Source organism: Ictidomys tridecemlineatus, chromosome 6, assembly GCF_052094955.1.
Source record: "Ictidomys tridecemlineatus isolate mIctTri1 chromosome 6, mIctTri1.hap1, whole genome shotgun sequence".
In the NCBI taxonomy this organism is placed as follows: Eukaryota; Metazoa; Chordata; class Mammalia; order Rodentia; family Sciuridae; genus Ictidomys; species Ictidomys tridecemlineatus.
Genome location: NC_135482.1, coordinates 170,232,857 through 170,257,590, shown reverse-complemented (window position 1 = coordinate 170,257,590; position 24,734 = coordinate 170,232,857). Strand labels below are relative to the sequence as shown.

The 24,734-nt window shown below is 36.5% G+C and overlaps 2 protein-coding genes across 7 annotated transcripts in view; one reads left to right on the top strand and one right to left on the bottom strand.

Moving 5' to 3' along the window:
* The window catches only part of Nbea (neurobeachin), a 603,852-nt gene that overhangs the window by 423,462 nt on the left and 155,656 nt on the right, over positions 1-24,734 (top strand). For 5 of the 6 annotated variants that reach the window (XM_078016116.1, XM_021730370.3, XM_021730357.3 and 2 more), the window contains one exon: positions 2,639-2,775. In XM_078016116.1, coding sequence (XP_077872242.1) covers positions 2,639-2,775 — 137 coding nt within the window. Of the gene's footprint in view, positions 1-2,090; positions 2,242-2,638; positions 2,776-24,734 lie in introns of those variants that run through there. The other variant, XM_078016119.1, reaches the window with a different exon arrangement.
* Positions 4,446-6,925, bottom strand: Mab21l1 (mab-21 like 1). Its single transcript, XM_005317095.5, has one exon. The coding sequence runs from the start codon at positions 6,372-6,374 to the stop codon at positions 5,295-5,297; it is 1,080 nt and encodes a 359-aa protein (XP_005317152.1). The 5' UTR covers positions 6,375-6,925; the 3' UTR covers positions 4,446-5,294.

Below are 24,734 nucleotides of genomic sequence, written 5' to 3'. Positions count from 1 at the left end.
AGAAACTGCCCTTTTTGAATTCTATTTGGGAAGAGACCCAAGGCTTTCAAATAACCAGGTACCATATGGAAGATCTGCTGGTTTGTGATTGTGCCTTATGTAAACATTTTAATATTGGATCCCTAAAATCCAGAGGCTTCCCCAAAGGGGATTAGAACATAATCCCCTCTCTCTATTGCTGTAGTGGATTAACTCTGTATTCTCTCTGTGCCTGGTTTGCTCCCTGAAGGCTACAACAAAAAGACTCACTGCTCCTTAAACATGCTATGGAATTGGAAGTTGTAATTGGAGATTTCCAAAGGACGAGAGGAAAAATGACACACTATTAAGGCTGAATTTTTCATGATGTGCCTTTCTTAAAGAAAGGCCAGTTTTAATGTCCTTTTATAAACTCCCAGAGAAATCGCATCTCAATAGAACGAAATTGAAGTAGAATCGAAAGAAGGCACAGTCAGTCCCCTTTCAGAAACACAGAGAAGAAAGTTGAGAAAATATGCTCCCTGTTGAAAGTTCACAGGATGTGTACTTTAAATTCTTACTATATTTCAGTAAATCAGTGAGTCTGGATTGTGGTCATTCGTGATTTTTTTTTCAGTATTCCCAGTATAACTGTTTGGATATGTTAAATTACTTTTTAAGAGAAAGAAGTAGTAGTTCACCATTTTTAGTGTTTTTTTTATGATTTTTGTCTCCAAATGCCAGAAACTTCTATTAAAATGTAAGTCAAGAGCCTTCTGTATTTATAGTGAAGACTTTTCAGAGATGTATAAGAAGACACTATGTTTCAGATGTGAATCATTCCACCTTCTTTCTCCTTTGGCCCCATCAACTGTAAACCTTTAAACCGCTTGGATTTCTCCAAAGGAGAAATATGAACGCATCCCAAGGAGCATCGTGGTTGCTCAAGGGTTAAGGGAGCGGCTGGAACCGGCCAGAACGTTGGGGGATTCTGAGGAGGGCGCGGGAGGCAGGAGGCGCCGCGGAGCGCGCGCACAGACCCTCCAATAAACACAAAGGAGGGCCTGGGGAATAGAAACCCAAATCCACTTGTAATCGTACAAGAGATTCGAGCATAATTACTTGAGCAACCTAGATTAAGATTGATGAGCCTTTAAAGTGGCGCTTCAGATCAACCGCCTCGCCCTTTGGAAAGAAAAACCTTGTGGAGCGGAGGTGGACCCCGACTCCGCTCGGCTGCGCGGCGGACCCGCCAGCCCAAGACTAGCCCGGGCGTCCCTAGGGCTCACCGCTGGGCAGGGAAAAAAAAGCTTTGCGATAGTCTAATCGAGGCGGTTGAGATCCGGGGGGGTTAAGCTGACACTGACACAGTTTGCTTCACAGCCACGGCCCCCAACCCCCACTAAAGCGCTGCACAAGTCGGCTGAGTCCTCTCTGTCCCTCCAGCAACAGAAAAGGGCCGGCTTTGTGCAGGACACTCGTAGATTCCGTGTGAGCAACTCCCAGGGAACGCGAACTTCCCCACCATCACGGTGCCCGGCGCCTTGCAGGGCTGGGTCTGCTCTCCGTGGCGGTGGCGGTGTGAGCCGGTCTCCATGCAGAGGGCCAGGGCCTAGCGGCAACACGGGATCTAGCTTTCTATTGCCTTTTTCCTGGGGTTATTGACTCATTTGATTGTGTGCATTCGAGGAGGGGAATGACAGGGATTCGGATACTCCCTCCTATTTAAAAAAAAAAAAAAAAAAAAAAAGACGAGGACGACGGAATGCGCTATTTCTGATTGTCACCTCGTATGTTCACATCGGGTTCATGAAGAATGCCTCCTCTTTGGGGGATTTTAAAGAGTGTAACCCTCCTCCCCTTGAACCAGTGCTCTTATAAGTGGAATTTAAATGGAAGGAATTCTAGTAAACATAGTAGGCACACTTTGTTAAAAATTGCTTTTTTACCTAAGCCTAGTCTCTCTAGTTTTAAAAGTTGGGAAATAGCGCTTTACGACGCTTTTTCTGAGAATCATTTTGTTCAAGTGTCTCGCATTTTCATCACTTGGACGGGTTCACTGTTACAAAGTGACTGCTGAGATTTTCGTTCATTTCCACGTTATAACTTGAATGTCCATTTGTAAGCATAAGTGTGTGTGGCGCGCCTTAGAACGCCTATGTTAAAATAACCTTATGCAAAATGCTAACCCCTTACTTAGTACAGTGGACCTCCTTCATCTCTTCTCACCTCTCCTTGGCGATTGAGGAGCGCCTACGTGGTTTGGAAAGGTTTAATGAGAAGGTTAGTCTTTGGGGGCAGTGCTCACTGCCTAAGGTCTCTTGGAAAGCCAGTGATGTTCAATGGCGAATTCGGGCATTATAGGTTGTGTTCTGCACTTTTAAATTGGTAATAGCAGCGCCTCACCAACCATGTAGTATTTCTAAGCAGAGGTTGCAAACACACATTATGGGTCACCTATTTGGTATCCTGATTTCTTAGGGCTTTATAGAATTATTTATGTCTAGTCTCGTTATAAGGTAAAGTATAAGCAGACTTTAACATGGAAGGTCGTTCACGCATAACATAGGCACCGTATTTTCCAGTACCTCTTTTAAAATGAAAACCTGTGGTATCTTCTGGGAGGGAGCAGCAGAGGGCCAGAGGGGGCTCAGCCTCACTCCCTGCCCTTGTCTTGCAGGCCCAGTGGTTCTCAGCACCCCTGCCCAGCTCATTGCTCCGGTGGTTGTGGCCAAGGGGACTCTCTCCATTACCACGACAGAAATCTACTTCGAGGTAGATGAGGATGATCCTGCCTTCAAGAAGATCGACACGAAAGTGAGTTAAAGTGATCCCATGTCTATTATTGGTGGCTTTGTGACAGGAAGTGGTTTTCAATTTTGCTTGGTTTTAAATGACAGTGGGGGAGGGGAACACATTCTTTAGTTATTCTCATCGGGAAAAAATGAATGAAATAACACACTCTTATGGAATTGAAGAATATATTAATGAATTTAAATCCTGTATTACCATATCATGCACATTTTAACAATCTTTCTGTGTCTTTGTGTGCACTTGGGCAGATTTGGTAGTTAAGCCAATTGCTCCCAAGTCCCTGGGGTGCAACTTCTCAATCTCTCTGGGAAAACTAAGGAAGGTCTTATGAAATTTCTTATTAAGATCACTTTTAATTTCCAAAAGTATAGATTGCAGTGTGAATTGTTATTTATTGGAAGGTTATAAGGAAACCAGGATGGGAGACATTTAGATATAATTTCATCTCCATTATTACATCCATTTTTCATCTCCTGCATTAAGAATGGATTTTACATATGGATTTAAGAGGAAGAAAAGCTGATTCTCTAAAAGCTTTGATTTTAAATGTATATACATAGCACATGATAGCACTCAGATGTTTAGAGATTGTATTCTTCTTTGGATGTAATGCTAGAAAATACATATTTGGATAACCTGACATGCATAAATATTTATTTACTTAATTTTAGCATGGAAATTTTAAATGAGCACTAGAGCAGCTATACATCTCAGCATTATCCTCTGAGATCCATTTTATTGTTTTAAATTTCATGTTATTGTGTAATTTACAAACTTCTCCCTGCAGTCAAAAATTCAAGAGTAAGTGTCATATTCTAGCATTATTTTGCAAAGATCTTCCTTTAAAATGTTTCACAGGCAGATACTATAAAATAGTCAAATGCTCTCATAGTTTCAGAACTTTATTTACATTTAACTAAAATATTGAAATAAAGTATTATAAAACAGTATATGAAAAGCTGCAATTAAAGTTCTAAAGGCTACCACCACCTGAATTAACTAACGTAAGGCCAGTCCTGTTAGCACTTGTTGACTATTAAAACACCTTAAAATACTTCCTTCACTTCTAACTCCAGAAGCATTGACTTTTCAAAAAATGAGTTTGAATGCATTTGATTTTAAATAATCAAAAGCTTGTCTTTGTGTTTTATCATTCGTTTTCCCTGAGAAGTAGAAAACAATTTTGGTTTTCTTATCAATTTATTCTGCAAATAGAACTCTTATTTGCATAAAGCATATTGATCAGAAATGACCTTTCTTTTATTGACTTGATTTTCATATACAAATTTCAAAATTTTTATCATGACTTTAAGTTCATTTTCTCTGAATTTGTCTGATTTTTAACTCAGTATTCTCTGTCATCATGATAGATTTTCCTTATGCTACCAAAAAAATGCTATGAAAATACTAATTAGAAGACCAAGCTTTCAGATATAGATTTAAATTGTGTCAATTACAGAAAAGAATAGTCTTATAAAAATAAGTAAGAAACTGAGAGGAGATGGTTACTGTCTATAGCTATACAAAAAGAGCCTTTCTCCAATGTCTTAAGTTTTATTTTTAATGATTTCATTAGCACATTTCTCAAAATGTTTAAATGTTCAAGTGCAGTCAGTGTTCAAAATGAAACATCACATCTTTTGATAGAAGAACAACTTATTGTGAGACACAACTGTTTTACTTCATTTATTAGCTTCTAATTAAATAAAAACCAGCAACAGAAATTAAAATCTAAATCACAAAATTATCCAGTGTATTTCAAGTGCATTTTTCAAATATATAATTCAGATATTCAAGCGTTATTATATAAGCTGAATTCAAATTTCTTTGAATATATTTAAATAACATTTCAAGTATACTTATGGAATGTTAGAAATAGAACAAGCAATATATTTGAAACAAAATGTAAACTTTTAAAGTTCAGACACTTTCAAGGACAGATAAAAGTACCAGGAAGAAATCTACCTTTAAATGGTATCTTTGTTAGTGGAAAATGTCTGGAAGTATCCAAAATGGCAATTTAAGTTCTGTTCACCAAATCACAAAACACCAACATCCACACTTTCAAAGACAATGTGAGATCACAATATTTGTTACAAATCAAAATATACATTACACTTTCCTTCAGATGGCATATCCAAATCGTGTTTACTCACAGACAGATGCACCTAAATCACCAGGATTGCTATAATCCTTTGATATTTAGGCAGAGTGTTCGCAGTGGTCTTGCATTACAGTCAGGCTGTTTTCCGGGTGGTGTTGTGTACTTTTCAAGGGAGATATGAAATCTTATGTAAATAAGTCTTATAATACTTGGGGTTTGGGTTTTTCTCCACTTCTCATACTTCTTTTTCTCCCCTTGGAGGGGTGGGTGAGATGATGCCTAAGCATTGTATTACTCCTTTTTAAGGAAGAGACTGTTTGCACTGCCGAATGGAATATTAGATAGGAGTTGAACAGGAAGTTTTCATTTAATTAGGACTTAGACGAGTAATCACTTAGGCTCTTGATTAGATCATCCTCTAAAGTTTTTCCAAACTTTTCGGGTTGGTCAGGATCTCTCTTGCCAGTCGCCACGTTTGTTTGGCAGCGTTTTCCAGAGCCGAGTGAGGTTTGCCTTGAAACAGGTCTAAGTTCGGTAGGAAGTAGTGGGGACACCGCCGGCACTGCAGGCAGGAGATGAGTTGCAGCAAAATCCCGTTTAGCCGATCACCGAGGCAAGACTCGTCCCAGTCAGATTCCCGGGGATGCTTTTCACACTCATAGGAAACCAAAGTCTTCATGTGGTAATTGTTCAGGGGCTGACCCGGCAGTTCAAGGTGACGATCCCGCAAGGTTTTAAGGATGGAGAGGCATTTCTTTCTGCAGCCCCCCATCTGCAGTCTGTTCTCGGCTTCCGCGAACTGCAGCACCCAGGCGTCGCTCTCTGCCGAGCTCTGTTTGCCGGCCAGGGAGTGGCACTCCTTGGACAAGAGATTGAACCCTTCCGCTTTGACCTCTGCCACCCGGTTGGGTCCTGGCCAGGGGATGTGGGGAAGTGGCCAGTGGGCAGCACTCCTTGGCCAGATCCCGGTGCATTTGAAAGCTGGGGTAATCTGCACCACGTACCTATCTCGGATTCTCAGTTTCACTTCGCTGGTGTCAGCCACCATCTTTACCACATCCCTGTAGCTACATTTGTCTACCGCCTGAGCCACCAGCGTCTGAAACCTGGATCGGATTTTGCGCGCCGAGAGGTAGCCGGAGGCGGTAATGAATTCCACCCAGAGGGACATGCTCCTCTTGCGCCCGTCGCTCAACTTCAGCACCGCGCAGCCGGGCAGCGAGCCGTCGTCCACGAAGTTGAACACCCCCATTTGGTTAAGATAAAGCACCACTTCAAATTCAGTAGGAGAGATGACCTCCAGGCCCTCGTAGCGATTGTCCATCTCGTTGAGAGAGCTGATGAACCGGGGCTCCTGCACTTCCACTTCCTTCAGTACGTCGGAAACTACTTTACAGACTTCCCGGATAGTTTTGGCAATGGCAGCTTTCCTGGCTTGGCATTTTTCATTGTAATACTTATTCAGATGGTAGACCAGCTTGGCCTGGGCCGCGATCATGTTGGGGCAGAGATCCGGATTGTATACCGGAGTCTCGCAGTAAGCTGTGGGATCCAATGCGGCTGCTAGAGCTGGAGCCAACTTCGGTGGAGAAATGGGCCGCAGCGCTCAGAAACGTATCAAAAGTGTCTTTCCGACGTGCTGCAGCGGTGACTTCCCCGCTGCTGCCGCTTTCCCCTGGCTTTTATCTTTGAGCCCAGCCGGACTTAAAGTGAAAGATTGTTCTCCCCCCTTTCTCGGTCTCTCTTCGCCTTTTAAAGAATCCTTGTGTGAGACAAATGCATGGAGAGATCACCTTCTCAGTAATAAAAACAAAAGTTGCGCTGAGACCCAGCAACGCTCTTCCAGTAGTCAAAATAATCACCCTTTCCGTATTTATTTACGCTTTCCAGTAATCATTGTGTGTGGAAGACTGTTAATCAGATGGAGGAAAAGTGGGCTGAGTGTGCGTCGGGGTGAGTGTGCGTGTGTATATGTCAGAAGAAGCTGCTGTTGGTTTGTCTAAGAGCCCAGATGCACTCGTGTGGAAATTATAAAGGCAGGGCCAGGCAGGCGGGCGGCCAATCGCCACTGGGCTCGTCACGACAGCCTCCTTCAGCTCCAACCCGGCTAATTAATCCCCCCTCATGGCTATAGGCACACAAACTAAAGGTAGGAGGCTGCTGCCGGCAGAAAACCACCCAGGCCACCTAGACAGTTTGGAAATCAAGAGGAATCTCTCAGCTTTGGTATTACTTGAAGCATATTGATGTTCTGAAAAGACTTGGCAAAGCAGCTTTCTTCTGTGCTGAAAACCCTGCTTGTCTTTTTAGGCTGAAATGCAAATACAGGTGTATTAATGGGCATCCATCAATTAGGGAACTAGATGGGGCTTTCTAAAAAAAGTCACTAACTTGCACTTAAAGTAAGATAATTAGTGTTGTTAATCCTGGGGTCTTTTTAAATGCACATTTGCTCTTTCACACACAGGGAAAGTTGACTTTAGAAGGAGTATTACTTGGGTGATTTTCTCTTTTTGTCACATTTCAGATATTCCTATGTTTGTATGATTTTTTTTTTAAGCCTTAGGCAGGTAGTGTGCTCTTCTTTTTACCTGTTTTTTTTTTCTCTCCTCATTTGCACTTGAGAAGAATCTGCAAATTATTGCCGAGTGGTAGATGTTATCTACCCCAGTGTGAGTTGGGGTGTTTAAAAGATTTTATTTACTACACCCCCTAATCTGCAATCATCCATGCACCTCTGTAGACTTGCCTAGTGCTTCAATCAGGACACTATAGAAATGCTTTTAAAAAGAAATTATCTGGGACCAAGTGATTATTTTAGTATAATTTCATAATAAGTTGTATTTTAATAGAAGAAATTCAGGAGAGAGCATAAAAATCAAATCCACTGGCAGATAACTGTACCAGAAATTTGAAGGTTTGAGGGTTTTGACTTATTTACACATGTGCAGTTAAGGATATATTTCCTATCCTTAGTCTACCTGACAGTAAACTTCTAATTTTATGCTATTTCATATTATTTAAGAGAAATGATTCATGATTTCAAAGAAAATTAATTTTCAGTCATCCAGATTTTTGACTTAACCATCATTTTGGAAAATTGAAAGAAATCAACATTTCTAATTTTTGGAAACTTAAAACTACAAGAGGAAATTAATTTATGTAGATTTTTTTTTCTAAATGGTATTATTTGTGTCCTTAATGTACAGGGACTAGGGAAATATTTAGGCATTCCCTAGTGGTTTTAAAACCTATATGTATATTTAATTGCCTACTTTTAATTTAAATACCTTCTCTTTCAAAATAAGAATATTTTCAAAAAAATTCTGTAACTCCAGATAACAGGTTTGTAGGCATTTTCAGCGCTACTTTTGACAGTTCTTGTTGAGGACTCCCACTTTTTACTCCTTTAGATTTTTCTTTTCTTTTTATTTATTTATTTTTCTTTCGCACAGCTATGCATCACAGAGCCTCCTAGAATTTGCTTTCTCGGTATCTAAGAGTGATAAATTCCGATTTAGGTCAAAATACCACATTATATTTGGGGCTCATGGCATGCATCTTCTCATTTCCCAAGACCCATTCTTTCCCTTAGGGGCAGGGATTGGGAACCCGAAAAGCCGCTCGCCACTTTGCCGGCGTCGCGGGTGAACGCACTGCTACCTTTTGGCAGTTGGAAGAGGAGGAAAACACGGCAAATCGGAGTCAGAGGACCCGAAGCCCGCAAAGGCAAAGGAGATGTGGATCTCTGGGGAAAGGCCACCTCTGCCCTCACCCAGTGCGGGTCCCTGGATGCTTCCCGCTGGCCACCTCTCTTCCGCTCTCCTGAGCCCTTTTGCTTTCCTCTTTTGCTCACTGTCCCTTGGACTTGATTTTTGCGTGCGAGTTAGAGAGAGAGAGAGAGAGAGAGAGAGAGAGAGAGAGAGAGAGAGAGAGAGAGAGAGAGAGAGAACAAAAAGGAACCTTTTTGGTGCCCCGGCTTTCTCCTGGTGTGCTCCTGACTGTGCTTTTTGCCCACGCGCCCCTCATCCCTCGCTGCCTTCCCTCCCAGGAGCCGAGCTGGCGCTTCCTGTCAGCCTTGGGCCCTGGAGTCCAGAGCCTCTCCCTTGGGTTCCAGCCAAGGATGCTTGGCCCAGAGACCTCATCCTTGCTTTCTAGGGCCACCTACAGATACCCTCCCCCGCGCCCCTGTTGCGGAGGACAGGAGGCAGCCAGGGACTCAGACGCCCTGGGGCCGTTCGGGTGGGTCTAGTGAGCAGGACACTGGCCCGCGAGGGGCACCGGCCGGCCTCTCCTAGCCAAGCGCGCAGGTGGCGCATCTTTGGGGCTCACTGTGCGGATTAATTGGGTTAAAGCGAAGCTAAACATCGAAGCACTTTGTGGAAACTAATTGGTGCAACCGGGGCCTTTTCACTAACGATTTGCACTTTAAGAAAGAAAAATAGGTGGTGCGAAAAAGACTAAGAAACTCGTTAGTCCTAGCGTGTTCCAGGGAAGTGAAGTCATTCGGTTTTAAGGACGCTGAGACCACGTTTTAAGAGCTGTTTCCTTAAGCACCCATCACACCCAGCGCTGATAGTGATTTACATAACATAAGCTTCGCCGGTCCGCTGTTATCCTTGTTGGTGAACTGGGCGCCCTAGAATAATACTCTGGTGCAAGTTGTGCTTGTTGCTGCAACACAGTGATTTTCTATTACACTGAACACGTGAAATGAATTGCCTTCTCTTGCTGAATCCTTTCAGTGATCTTAACACCCCTCATTGTTGAAGGGAAAATTAAACTATCTGGACCACTGTTTTTTATCCCTTACATTTTTTAAATTAAAATGACCTATAGAGAAGAATTAAAAATAATAGTATCTTTTTGTGTCATTCAGTTGACTTCAATCTAGGTTTTGGAGTCAGATTTGTTTTGTAGGAGTAATGTATTTAACTACTTTATAGTATTTTTTTAAAAATATCACTTGACCCATTGAACTAGTTATTTCAAATGATGATGCAACTCATAGATGGCTTAAAATCCGTCTCTTACATATATGAAAAGTTTATAAAAGAACTCTAAAGATACCAGTCATTGGTTTTTTTGCTATAACTACAATCTTGATGCTAGAATAAAAGCTTGTGTGTGTCCCTTTCTTTAAGAATAAATGCTTAATTGTTTTCAGTGGTATGCATGCAGGCCATCTTTGACATGGGCTAATAATAGCATGATAATTGAAGAAAACTGACCTAATTAAAGGGAAAAGTACCCCAAGAATCTCATGATTTAATGATTGAGATACTTGTATTTGAATGTTATTTGGGATTTTAAGGTTTGACTTTTTCTCATTTTCCTAGTTCACCAGGCAGCCTTGATTTAAAATGTATGTACCAGTAGAAAAAAAAATTCAATAAAGATACAAACACATCTGGATAAAAAAATTATTAAACATTGTGATGTTTATTACTTTAAAGCATTCCAAATAACAGTACCAAAAAAAAAAGAAGAAGAAGAAGAAAAGACAAGAAAAACTTCTTTTGAGGTACTATCGCCTGAGTAACTAATAACACTTTTGTAGATCTACTTACTATGTGGACTACACAAAGTAATGCATAAACCATCTCCTCCCGAGGTTTGAAGAAAAACTCTATTATGTGCGATGTAGGAATGCAAGGTCTCTGTATTTTAAAAATGATCCTCATTTAAATTTGAATTTCATGTGCACAAATTTCAGCAATTGTAAACTTTCCTCTAGAAAACTGTATCTGCTAGATGATATGCACACACATTAACTGCTTATATAGATACTGTTCTGTGATTTTTTTTCATTATATGCTGGGTGCTAGTTTATTCACAAGAATTCATGAATTTAAAGTTTTTTTAATATTTTTAATATGTGCTTATTACACTGGGGAGATAAAAAGAATATGAAGTTGAGTTTATTAAATTATTTATCCCTACTGCTGGAGTGGCTTTGAAGGCTCATTGTACTATCTGATGCCACCGCCTCCTTTTTTTAATGTAGCTGGGCTATTTCAACTGTTTCATTCTGCCAGACACAATATATTTCTCTTTTTCCACTAGAGAAATTAAAGACAGATATTTGTGCAGGGTTTTCTTTATGTGTCACATTAAATAAAGTAAAATAGAGGGAGTTTTTCTGGTAATCTAATTTGATGGTGTCTATACCTTTCTTCCTGTTGTGACTCCTGGTATAAGAACACTTGAAACAAAATAGCTTGAAATCTTGGAAAGGACCATTGATTTCTTAAAATTGTTATTTCATGTTTTAATATTAGGGTTATTACAAAGTCAAGCAGAAGATTGAGGTCACTGTTTACAACATTTTAGGCCCTATTTTTTTTCTTCAATGTGAGCATCCTGAGAATTGTGGCTAATTTAAAAAAAATATTATTTTTCACTTGAATGATCAAGGCCATTTCCTCAGTTTTATCACCCAAGTGTGCAATCACTTGTAGTGGCAAATACTTCTTTTTCTACAGTATTGCTTAGTAAACTTGATATTGGTGTTAATAGGTATTGAAAAGGAAAGTAACTTTTGAGATTAAACATGGATGTTGAAAGTATATTGTACAAGAATTAGCCTCTTGCTTGATTTGCAGACTTGAAGAAATTATAGGTAAAGAAGGACCAAATCTTTCCTTTGATAGAAAAAGAAATTTAAAGCCTGGCTTATTTATCTAATTGTCTCAGTTTCCTCACTTCATTTGAAAATATACACACAAGTGCAGGGTATTTTAAGTTGCATATGTAAACTGAAAAAAAAAAGAGAAGAGGTTATCAATCAAGATTGTTCATAATATGTTATGATCTCTAACCTCTTTCAAATGTTATGGACAATGGGTTTATTCATTGATCTCTTGAGTATTATGGAAGAAATGTTGATTCCACTATTTTAGTTCCTCATGGACCGTTCATGAAGTCACCACTATGTTTCTAATTGATAAAACTAAAAATTTTTTTTGTTAGATTTCAGCCTGTATTTTTCATTCAAATATTATGAAATAATTAGATGGGATAAATGGACTCAGGTGATTCTTTTCTACATGCATAAATGAAAACTAGGTATTCCTTAACAGATAATTAACATGGATTTACTTACCATTTGCATATATGACTACAACCTTGGTGCTCTTAGTATGCTACATTTTTATTGCACTTAGAGAAAACAGTGTAGTCAGATGCGATTAGTCTGTTAATCTGTACATCTGTAGTGGGTCATCCAAGACTGCATTGCTCTCATTACTGTTCCATACTGTATGTGATTAAGCCACTGAAAATATTCAACATGACCTTGAGACTAGAATATGGTAGATAAGATAATCAACTTTCAGTGATTGCATGTCTAAAATAACCTTTCCTCTTTCTAATTTATAGTTTTGGAGCTTATTTTTTAATGAACAAAGTCATTTCTCTAAACTAAGATTTATTTTTTAATGACCAGTAGCTAGAGTAATAATTTAAAATGATAATTGTATCAAGTAAAAATGATTACCTTGTATTATATGTATTAAGTGCAGTAATATAAATAATTCACAGAAAAAAAGAAACTCAGTTTAGAAGTGTACTGTTCATATAGGTATAGAGTTATAAACATCTATAAGCAGACCACCTACATAATATTTCATTTTAATTTACATATGATTATTTTTATTATTTTAATAATATACATCTTAGTATAACAATTTATTGTTTCTTAAAAGCTCAGTTGTCTAAACATCAAGTCAGAAGTGGTTTGATGAAAAGCAGTTTTAAATCTATACATCTTTATTTTCTAAATATCTAAATCAGAATAGAAACATAATTTGTAAGATATAGTGTTTCTAATAAAAACTAGAGAACCCAATGAAATAAAAAGTTCAGTTGTAGTTTTAATCTATTTTTTAAGTTACAAGCATTTTTTTCATACAGTCCTATTCCATTTTATGATTTTTGTCTATGAATATGCCATTCTGTGTATTCTTCAACTAAGCATCTTTTGAGACACATTTGTAATACTGTTATTTTTATGACACTAGAGAAAGAAAAAGTATGATCTATTAGTATTTATGTTTTACTTTACTTTCAGTAATACAATGAAGCTAATGGGTTAAATAGAACTAATATTAATATATGCACATTCTTAGAACATATGATTGCATTCTAAATTTTGTATTACATTATACATTGTCATTTAAATTTAGGTGTTTACATATATTCTAAAGAATTATTAAATTGTAGGAGTGTACACATTTTCATTGATAATAATGTTCATTAAAGTATTTGCCATTTTACAACTTGGAATAGTACAACTAGTTTTTTATTTCTTCCCCCAAGATATACAAATTATTTAAATGCTTTCTGTTTTATATTTTTATTTGGCAATTACAATAGAAATTTTAATGTTATGCATGCTTACAAGCCTATTAAGAAAGAATTTATTGCTTTCTTAATAATCTTGAACCATTTTTAGGAAATATACTCATTTTATGGTTTGCAATATAGCTGTGCATGCAAGCTGTGTATGCACAAACACACACACACACACACACACACACACACAGCCATAGTATTTCAGATAATAGAAGATTGAATTGACTTCTATACAGTTTTACATTACCTGTTAGAAGAAAACAGATACTAAATAGAGAATTCTTGTTGGCACCAGGAAGTAATATCACATTTGTGAAATTGTCCCATAATAACCCTCATCACTTTTTAATAATACCTTAAGAGGTTGCCACTAAAAGAATTTTTAAAATAGTAACAACTAGAAATTCCCACAGTATTTATCCAGTCACATTCTATGACGATTTTGAATGTCATAAGCTTTTAATTTTACAATGGAGAAGTTTAAATATTGCTAACCATTCTGTTCACAGAAACAAAACTATATTGCTTAAATGTTCACCTACATTATTAATATGTGTCAGTATACATAAAAAACACCTTCACTTACTTAAAATCTTTTTTTTTTTTTTTTTGCAACAGACCAAGGTTGATTGTTTTTGTGACCTTAACCTGTATTTGATAAGCAAAATCCTGAACTCATCAGGGGAAAAGTGGGGTTTTGGGTTTTGCTTTTTGGTTTTTTGACTAGCAAATTCAGTTCTTCATTTGTTTTGCTCTCCACGCTGCATTAGCACAGTTTTCCCCTGTGTGCATCTGCCAGTGTACAATTTAGCCACGGGCATCTGTAGACCTTGTGGTGATCAGTATTGCAGGCAAAAGCCATATGTGTTTAAATAAAAAAAAAATCTCTTTATTTCATTTGCTGTTTTAACTGGATGGATAACTTTTGTGCCTCAAGACAGAAGAAGAAAAAATACAGAAATAATTAATTGCCTCTATTCTTGAGGCAGTTTCATTTCCCCTTCCAATATGGAATGCTTGTCAGCTTTCCTGATAAATGACTGCATGTATTTGCATAGATTTTACATTAACACAAAAATTAGTTTTATTTGTGGAAAACTAGTTTACATAATAATATAAAACCTAGTGTTATTGATTATGTTTCTAAGCATTGATGACTTTAGAGGGAGTGTAGCATTCTAAATTTCCAAAGGTCTGATCAACCTATTTCTTAATTCAAACTTTATTCTTTGATTTTTATAGTTTTGTATTAACTAAATATAGCAAGGTATCTATAAAAATTTGAAGTTTAAAAAATGCTTGTCTAGATATATTAATTATGACTATTCTAGACCCATAATTAGCAGCACGTATTTGGACAGAAGAGTCTGATTTTGAACTTTTACCAAAGCATATATTTAAACTTTCATTACCAGTAACATACACTTCAGACAATTGGAGGACTGTATTTGTGTGAAAGATTTTAATTCTCATTTTCAAGTTATCAAAAGATGGGTGCCATATTGGGTATGTGCATTTGAGCTCATTCCAGGGAAGTTATGCATTGTTTACAACTTAATTTAAGATATATCTGAGAACCATTCTCTGGACTTTCAGTCTGTTTCTTGAATATACTTAATTGATCACCCTAACCCACCTTTTTTTTTTCTAATAAACATGACTCTGCTGGAGTTTTTTTTTGATATTGCAGACGATTCTACCTCTCTAAGTGGCAAGCAGTAGATGTTTATTCATACTGTAATCTGGCATCTTGTTGTCTAGAGGCAACCTGCTAATTATGTGCTATCATTGTATTATCCATGTTACAGAAATTTCAAATATGTTCACTGCTCTTAGTTACACCACAAAGCTTTTCATAAAATATACTTGATCCTCACAAAACCTACTATACTTAATGGCAACGTAAACCAAGAGTGTCTCTGCCACTTCTTGATTCTGGGACACCCTGGGTGCCAGCTGTCACAGCTCAGCTAATGATGACAAATGCCCCTCTCTATGCAGATTGCAGAGCTTGCAGGCTGCTGTGAAAGGCAACCAGATTACCTTTCTTCAGATAGTAACTTAACCTTTTAAACTCATGTCAGAATGAAATGATCAGCTGTGATAGTTTCAATATCTGTATCTTTAAAAACAAAAATCAGAACATCATAAAATAATGCTTTTTTATTTTCTAATATTTGTATGATTTACAGTGTCTTACCCTTGAATGCTGTAAAATTCTTAAATGATAAACTAGGAAGGACATACTTCACAACCACTCTAGAGTATGTATTTAAACCCTTTTTATAAATCAGGTGGTATAAATATTGAGAGCATTATCCAGACTGGTTAGGCCAAAAAATATTGCCAGTGAAATTTTGAGAGAAAAAATGTATTCTGTTCTTTTCTTCTTTCCCTGAATGGGATAGAATCCCCTATTCTCCCACTCTGTGTGTAGACCCAGCCTATTCCAAATAAATGAATATATTATTTTTTTTAATTCAGTGAATCATTCCAAACTTATTTAGAGAATAATTGTTGCTAATGGTTGTTTCCTCCAAGTATTTTCAAACTTGAGATTTTGTTTTAAGTTGTTAATTTGTTCCTGGGAATTTTTTAAAATATTATGATACATATACCTATAAAGTAATGAACACTATTAAACATAACCTAATACAGAGGAATAAATTACCTATTAAATGAGATAATGCTACACTCTTTTCAGTTTGCAGAAAACTTACATGCATTTGTTCATTTAATACTTAAAATAATTCTAGGAGTTCGGAGAGTTGATTGATAAGATGAAGATTAATAGTGAGTATTTAATCTTATTAATCTTAACAACAAATATTTTAACTCCCATTTACAAATAAAGAGATTGAGATTTAGAAAGGTTAAGTGTCTTACAGAGAATCACTCAAGTAATTGCAGAGCCAGGATTGTGTGACTGGGCTGCTCTTGGCACTAGGATATCTAGACTTTACATTGAGAGATAAGTATGTGCATAGTATGTGTTGCCTGTCTGTACTGAGATACGATTTGTAGCAACTGCTCCTCTGAAATAAGTTGTATTATTTTAAAATGAAACTTTTAGGCTTACAGAACATGATTGTTTGAACAGCGTTGTAAACATCAAGTTCTCCATAGGGGGCTTTTAATTAACTAATATTGAGACATTTTATGTTATTAATTTTATGAGTATAATGCATTGACCTATCACATAGGGATAAATTTTTTAGGAAAGATACATACTGTTTAATGAATATCAAATTAGAATCATTCACGTAAAGGTCCATGTCATTGTAAATACTAGTCAGATTAGTGGGATATACGTTTGTAAAATATTGAAAAGAAATAATTGCTTTAATAATTATTTCGGAAAAGTATCTATTACCCATATACTTTTCTTTCTTCCTCTCCTCCTCCTCCTGCTCCTCCTTCTTCTTCTTCTTCTTTTTTTTTTTTTTTTTTTTTGTGTGTGTGTGTGTGTGTTGGTGATTGAACCCAGAGCCTGGTACATGCTAGGCAAATGCTGTACTCCTGAGCTATACCCTGAGCTCTGCATACTTTCTTTTTATAAAGGTTTAGCCATATAGTTTTAGTTTGTGTTATTAGTGATTTATATAAGTCATTCTCATCAAGACACATTAAAATCTCTCTTTTATCATAAATTGAAATGAATCTATTCCAAGAAAGTTGTGTGAATGCCAGTTGTTTTTATTTTGTAATAAGTTACAGATACTACAATATAAGGACTTTTTCCAGTGACACATCTGATTATGTTTTAAAGTCTTATCTACACATTTTAATTATGAAATTCTTCTTCTAATTATTAGTAGTACTAATGCTTAACAAGTCCTAAGTATTTCACTGTATATGAAATTATGTAAAACTTACAGTGAACATTTGATTAAAATATATAATGCAATTGTATACTATATTCAGAATCAGAAGGAACAAACTCATCCTGAAGTCTGTGATATTTTATGTTAGGACAGAAAGCGCTCTAGAGGAGAACACAGTGTGACCTTCTTCATAACTATCTGTGTCTTCCCTGCGCCATTATGAATGGTCTTCCTCTAACTCTACTTTTACTACCATGATAGGAAACTTATTACCTACTCAGATAGCTACTTGCACTGACAAACAGTTGTAATTATTGAAAAGCTCTTCCTAATACTGAACCAAAATCTTATTATTTGAAATTTTTACACTTTACTTCCTATTTTTCTTTGTGTATGTTCTTATCCATTTAACAGAAATAAGCATTTAAATTCACTTACAAGCAGTACCCAAATTACAATTTTTCAACTTTACAATGGTGCAAAAGTGATATGCATTCAGTGGAAATCATACTACTAATTTTGAATTGTAATATTTTTCCCTGGGTGATATGCGGTCTCCTCTCTGGAGATGCTGGGCAGCCACAGTGACCACAGCTCTGAAGCCGGTGGGAGGAATAACCAGACCTTTATAGTGTGTTGCACTGCTAAGCTGGGATGTTTGGTAGGTTGAGTGTATTAAATACATTTCAATTTAACAACCCTTCCAATTTGCAATGGGTTTGTTGGGATATAACCCCATTGTAAATTGAGGATTTTTAGTATTTGAGACATTAAATTGAAAATAAGTCACCCTGCTGTTCAGGGCTGATTTTGGTACATGACTTTTGTAATGTATGGTGCCTGGAATTCATTAATACTCAAGTGGATTTGGGAATGCAGAGTGGCCTCTTTTAAAGGAGACATAGTTATTATTAGCTTTTTGTGTGCCACTATAACCCTGATGGCAAATGCTGTGTATCAACAAACATTTTATTTGTTTAAACACATTACCGAAGTTCTAAGTATATGACAACTCCTTTTGTCTTGCTATTTGGGGGAATTATTTGCATAATTTGAATTATTTTTTTAATTTGTTTTTTAATTGTAGATGGACTCAATACCTTTATTTATTTATTTATTTATATGTGGTGCTGAGAATCAAACCCAATACCTCATGTGTGCAAGGCAAGCACTCTGCCACTGAGCCACAATCCCAGTCCACATAATTAGACCTATAATAACAAGTTATCTATTATTATTTTGAATAGGAACAAGCCCCTTTCTTCTAAAACTTTCTTATAGACTGCATATAGAATGCCCATAGCCAAATAAATTTAACTTAAATGTATTCAATATTTTTGCTCATAGAAAGAGGCCAATTTGTGGATAAATTTACTAAATATTCCCCACCTTTTGTATAGTTTTTGCCATATCCTTAAAATCTCAGTTCTAGTTGTACATGGCTTTATCAAAGTTAATAAGTCCCTCTTGGAATAAAATTTTGCTAATTTCAACATTTATCAATTTTACTGTCAATAAATTTTGCATCTTCAAATGGAATCTACATTTCCCCCATGCTTGATTAATGCACAGAAAAGCTAATAAACTTTAAATGCAAATAAAAGTGCTTCTAGGACTCATAGACTATGATAGGACTCATTTAGGCATTGATATATTAGTATTTTAACCTTTTGACAATAACAATAGTTTCTCAATGATTTAGCAGAGCTAAATGCTTTTTAAATGATATTTTTAATAAGTTGAAGTCAATGTGAAAACTTTTTTATTAAGTTAAAGTGATCTCACCAATTAGGACCTACTCTGCTTAATTATTTTCTTCATCTACAACGCCTAGAGCATGCCAGAGTAAGTTAGTGAATATAGAGCAAAAAGGGCTTCATTAAATAATGGATGCATTGTTCAAAAAATGCATTTGAGTTTTAAGTAGTAAGAGGTAATCAATATTAAGAAAGTAATTAATAAAATACACAATATACTTTCTTTCCCTATGTTGCTCTATGTGGTTTAAAAATTAAAAAATAATAAACCAAAAGACAAAATCCTCACATCTATTAACTCTTTGGTAAGCATTATTTATTTTAAAACCATAAATTTCTGTAAATGTGGGCACTTTTTTTTTCCAAAGTTTTTTTTTGTGTGTGTGTCCCTAAGTGAAAATGTTTCATTTATACTTTTATTTACTGTTGCTCTGACATGTAGGCAATAAAACACAAAGACAGCCTGCTCAGATTTGGCTCTCTTGCAGTTTGTATCTTGAATAGAGAATAAAGAAGTCCAGTGCTTTTACAAAAGAAACCTTCTCAAGTGAAGAGCTGCCCCATCTGCTTCATCTGGTGGTTTATGCAATAAGAGGTGTTATCACATGAATCTAAATGCACAAGCAGTTGTTTTATGAACTCTTTCTGTGCTTTGAGGAGTTTATAAGTTGCCCACTCTATTGTGCATCAGTCCCAGCTGACCCAAGTGCATTCTGCTGAGCATATTTGGGGGATAATTAGAACTAATGAAGCCTGGAACACAGCTAATTCTCTAAGTGATTTATTCTCATCCTCTTGTTTGATTCCTCCAAATTCTCCAAATCATGATCCATGCCACTTATTTTTTCCAAGTTTTGTGTTGATGAAGCTACATTTTTTATGTTTGTTTGATGAGCATTAAAATAAATGAGGTATTTGAAAATCTGAGAAATAGATTTCAAAGTAAAAGTTTACATTATTTGTTAGTTGCATGGTTGAGAGAAATGTCAATTTCTTTGTGTGCTTTGTGTGTTTGTTTACCTCTCAAAATGTTCATGGCACCTGTGAGTAGATCAGGGGATAGAAAACATCAAGTGATAAGAGCCTTTTAAAAAAGTGCTACTGGAAAATAATAAAAGTAAAATAATTTGAAATCATCAATGGCAGATTTTTATTTCTAAAATTAATTTCCCAAGGATATTCAAGGATTTTTGAAAATCTTTATAAATAGCCTTCATGTTTCAAAGCTTTGTTTCATTAATATGGCTTCACTGTACAAACAGGGTTGAGAATGACATTTCTCTACATGCCCTCACCAAGAAGTCAGTGATTCAATGGCCTGTAACACTTTAAATCCCATCAACTAGCTTTCCTTTCCTGTTATAACTGTTTCAATGAGTGGCACTTTTGTTGTTCAGGTTAAGATCTGGTAGCTTACTGAGGGCATACTAGAATGAGGACAGACATAGTTGCCAACAAAGAAAGCCTATAACTTTATTAAAGCCTTACACTCGGTAAATGAGATACTGAAGTCTCTCCAGGTAGTAGCTTTTGTAGCCTATGTCCTACTCAGTTGTCTCTTGTCTAGAAACTATTGTTAAGAATTGTTACTTTTATCTGTTGATTCCAGCAGTTAATATTCACCACACTCTGGAGCTCAGATAATAAATAACCTTAAGGACAAGACCATTTTATTTGATGTACTGTAATCTCTAAATCAGTGTGGATCACCAACTGGTTGACAAAGGACTGACTGAGGGACCAGTTAGAGATTTCTTATTTTCTCTTTACAAGATGCTTAAGTGCTATCTCAGATATATTCTAGTTTTAATTGTACACCCTGACATAAGGAATTCCTCTTCTTGTATTTTAATCTCTGCCTGAACATCAGCTAAACACTAAAATAACATGTTGCAGGACCTTGATGAAAAAAGTTATCAAATTTTTATAGAAACAAATAATGAACTGGAAAAATGAGTTAATACTGAGTCCTTACTATATTCTAGGTATTATGGTAGAGGTTTGGTATATATTACTGTACCTTCATCCTCTGAACAAAACTACAAAGTATACACTGCTGTTCTGAGTATTGTTAAGAAACAGAGGCACAGGGAAGTCAGGTAACCTCACAAAGTTTATAAAGCAGGAACTTTGCAGGGTGGAGATTTTCTACCATGCCAGCTGGTCCCAGAGTCCAGAGCCTACCCTTTTAATCGTCATGCCAAACACAACCTAAGTTTGTCTTCTCATCCTCAAAACAAGAATAATATCTACATCACAAGATTTTTACACAGATTAAGTAAATTAATACATATAAAAACTTAGAATAATTTTGTACTTGCTTTGGCCCAACTTCACACAGTAACAGAGCTAGAATTCAGTCTAGCTCTTCCTGACTCTAGACTCCTGAGCTTATCTAGTATAGCTCCTTGGTAAGTTTTTAATATTTTTTTAATCAATGCATTGTAGTTATACATAATACTGGGGGTCATTTTAATTTATTAATATTTCATCCATAATATAATTTGCTCCATTTCAATCCCCATTACTTCCACTTTCATTCTCCCTCCCTCCTCCCACTCCCCTTCCTCTATACTACTGGTCTTCTATCCACCTTTTTGTTTTTATAATTTGTGCTTTATAAATATACATAAAGGTGGAATTCACAGTGATATATTCACACACATATATCCCTCCTACCTCCCCCTAAACTGCCTTCCTTTATTCCAGTGTTCTCCCTTCTATTTTCATGGGATTATTCCTCTGTTTTTTTTATATTCCTTACTTCTCTCTAGCTTCCGCATATGAGAGAAAATGTTCCACGTTTGACTTTGAGTTCAACTTATTTCACTTAGCATGATGTTCTCCAGTTCCATCCATTTGTTAGCAAATGACATAATTTTATTCTTCTTTATGCTGAATAAAATTCCATTGTGTATATACATAGCATTTTCTTTAAAAATTCCTCTGATGACAGGCACTTGAGCTGATTCCATAACTTTGCTTTTGTGAATTGTGCTGCTGTAAACATTCATGTGCCTGTATCACTGTAGTACACTGACTTTAGTTCAAGAAGTGGGATAGATGGGTCATATGGCAATACCATTCCTCATCTTTTGAAGAATCTCTAAACTGCTTTCCAAAGTGGTTACAGTAATTTGCAGTCCCACCAACAATTTAATGTTATTTGTAGTCTTGATGATTGCCATTTGACTGGAGTGAGATGCAATTTCAGTGTAGTTATGATTTGTATTTCCTTGATTGCTAGTGATGTTGAACATTTTAACCATATATTTGCTAACCATTTATATTTCTTCTTTTGATAAGTGTCTGTTTAGTTGGTTTGCCCATTTTTTGACTGGATTATTTATTTTTTGGTAAATTTTTTCAAGTTACTTCTATATTCTGGATATTAAACCGAATTAGAAGAGTTGCTGGCAAAAGTTTTCTCCAATGCTTTAGTCTCTCTCCTCTTTCTTAGTTGTTTCCTTTGCTGTCAGAGAGTTTTTAATTTGATGCCCTCACACTTACTGACTCTTGACTTCATTTGTGGAGTAGATGAATATTTTTAATGAATTATTAAATGAATATCATAAATCCTGTCCTTTACAAAGTAGAAGATTTTGTTAATTCTCCTGTTTATTTTGATAGCATACTATAGTGATTATTGAAGTAGTGAATAATTTTTCATTTTAATCTCCAATAAAATATATTTATATATTGATCACTCTTAAATTTGTATCTCTAGCCAAGGTTCTTCCCCTCAACTCCAAGCTCAAATATCCAATGATTTCCTCTACATCTTCTGATGTACTTAAGACACAATTCAAACTTACATCCTAAATGAGTCTCTGCTCCTCCTGCAGTCATCTGTACCTCAATAAAAGGCAGCTCCTTTCTTTTTTTTTTTTTAAAGAGAGAATGAGAGAGGAGAGAGAGAGAGAATTTTTTTTTTAATATTTATTTTTTAGTTCTCGGCGGACACAACATCTTTGTTGGTATGTGGTGCTGAGGATCGAACCTGGGCCGCACGCATGCCAGGCGAGCGCGCTACCGCTTGAGCCACATCCCCAGCCCAAAAGGCAGCTCCTTTCTTAAGGGACTTAGGTCAAAAACTTGACCGTCAATTTTGATTCCCATCTTGCTTTCTTACCTCCTACCCAGAGCACCAACAGATCCGACAGAATCATACCATATCTCAACCCTATAGCTTCTATCTTTTCATTTAGAGCCACCATCAGCTCTTATTTTTACATCTGAGAAGTGACATTTGAGAGATGTCCTGACTTCCTATCTTATCCTCTTCCTGCCATATGGCATACACTCTTCCAGGCAGTAGTCACAAGTATCTCTTAACAGTAAAAGAAAGATCATGCCATTCTTAAGCTCAGATTTGCCTAATGGCTTCCTATCTCAGAGTAAAAGTCTAAATCCTTAAAATGCCCTATTAGCCCTCACAGCACATCTCTACCCTGTTTCTCTCCATTTACCTTGCTGAACCCATTACCTACTACTGCCCCTATTGCTGTCTCTTCACCAAGCGCATTGACACCCACTCAATTGAGAGCCTATGTATTGCTGGTTTCTTTGTGCAGAACTCTGCTCCCAATATCTGCGTAACTTTCCTCCAGCCCCTAAGCTGTTTGTCCTCCCTAAAATTGCAATACATCCCCAGCTGGACTCCCTCTAACCCATTTCTTTGCCTTCTCTTTTCCTTAACACTTACCACTGTCTAACTTATATTTTTACTTATTTATCATGTTTAATGTGTCTCTCTACTGATTTAAATTTAAGCTCTTATTGAGGTCAAGAACCTTGTCTCCTCATTGCAGTATATTTAGAATCTAAAATATTGCCTGACTTAAAATGGGGTGCTCAATAAATATCTGTTTAAATAAAGGAAGAAAAGAAAGAAGGCAAAAAGGAGGGGGGAAGAAAGGAAGACAGGAAAGAAGTCTGAAGGAGGTGATTAATCAATTCTGCTGAATATGATGTTTGTAATGATGCTGCTGAAGTGATAGCTAAATGTTATCACAAGCTCTTACTTGATAAAGTGTAATGGTCTCTTGACTTTTCTAATCTTTTCTTCTTTTTTGAAATTTTTTTCTCTTGACAAAATGAGTAGTATTAACTATTGAACACATTCTCTAAAAGACTCTTTGCTGAAAATTATGTATGTATTTATGCAGTAAGTGATTAAAGGGATTTTTTTTCCTGTGGCCCCCAAATTGGCATCTAGAACCCAGGGATGAAAGCAAAGAACCATTCACTGTTTCATATCTCACCTTCTTAGAAGCTGTAAACAACCTGGGGGTTAATTAACATTTGTAAGCAAGTGGACAAATATATTACATGTCAGGTGCTCATAAATAGCATGAGGAGTAAGTGTAACTATCTCACTTTTAGAAATAAAATAACTGAAGTTTAGAAAAGCTGTTTAAGGTTCCTTTGCTGATGGTGGGCCTTGAGTCCTTTGTAACCTCAGCATCCATGCACATAATCACTATGCTGTACTTTTTACCTCTTTTTATTATCCTGTTTTGCCCCAACCACTAATTTGACTTTGACTTTTCATTCTCTAGTCCCCAACGATGTGTATTATCCTCTTCTTATGCTTACACAGCTTTAGTCATCTTCTCCTTATAGATATGTCACAAAACTATACCTCTAATCCTGACCCCTCTATTAATTCTTCATCATGCATTTTTATACTGCCTGGTGGATGCTTCCCTGTCCTTTTTGTTATTATACCTCCTTCATCTCAAGTAGAAACCAAAAGCTTTTCCTGAGGACTGCTGTCTCATTTCCCTCTTTGTTTCTGTCATTGACCTGAGCCATTGTTCTCATTTGGAAATTAAGGTCCTAGTCATTATTGACCCCTCTCTTGGCCTTTGCTCCTTTCTCCCACTCCTGTGCTTTATTAATCACCAAGTGTTGAGCTTC

Excerpts from the sequence above, each read along its gene's own strand:
- Mab21l1 (XM_005317095.5), bottom strand. The coding sequence starts at position 6,374 with ATGATCGCGGCCCAGGCCAAGCTGGTCTACCATCTGAATAAGTATTAC.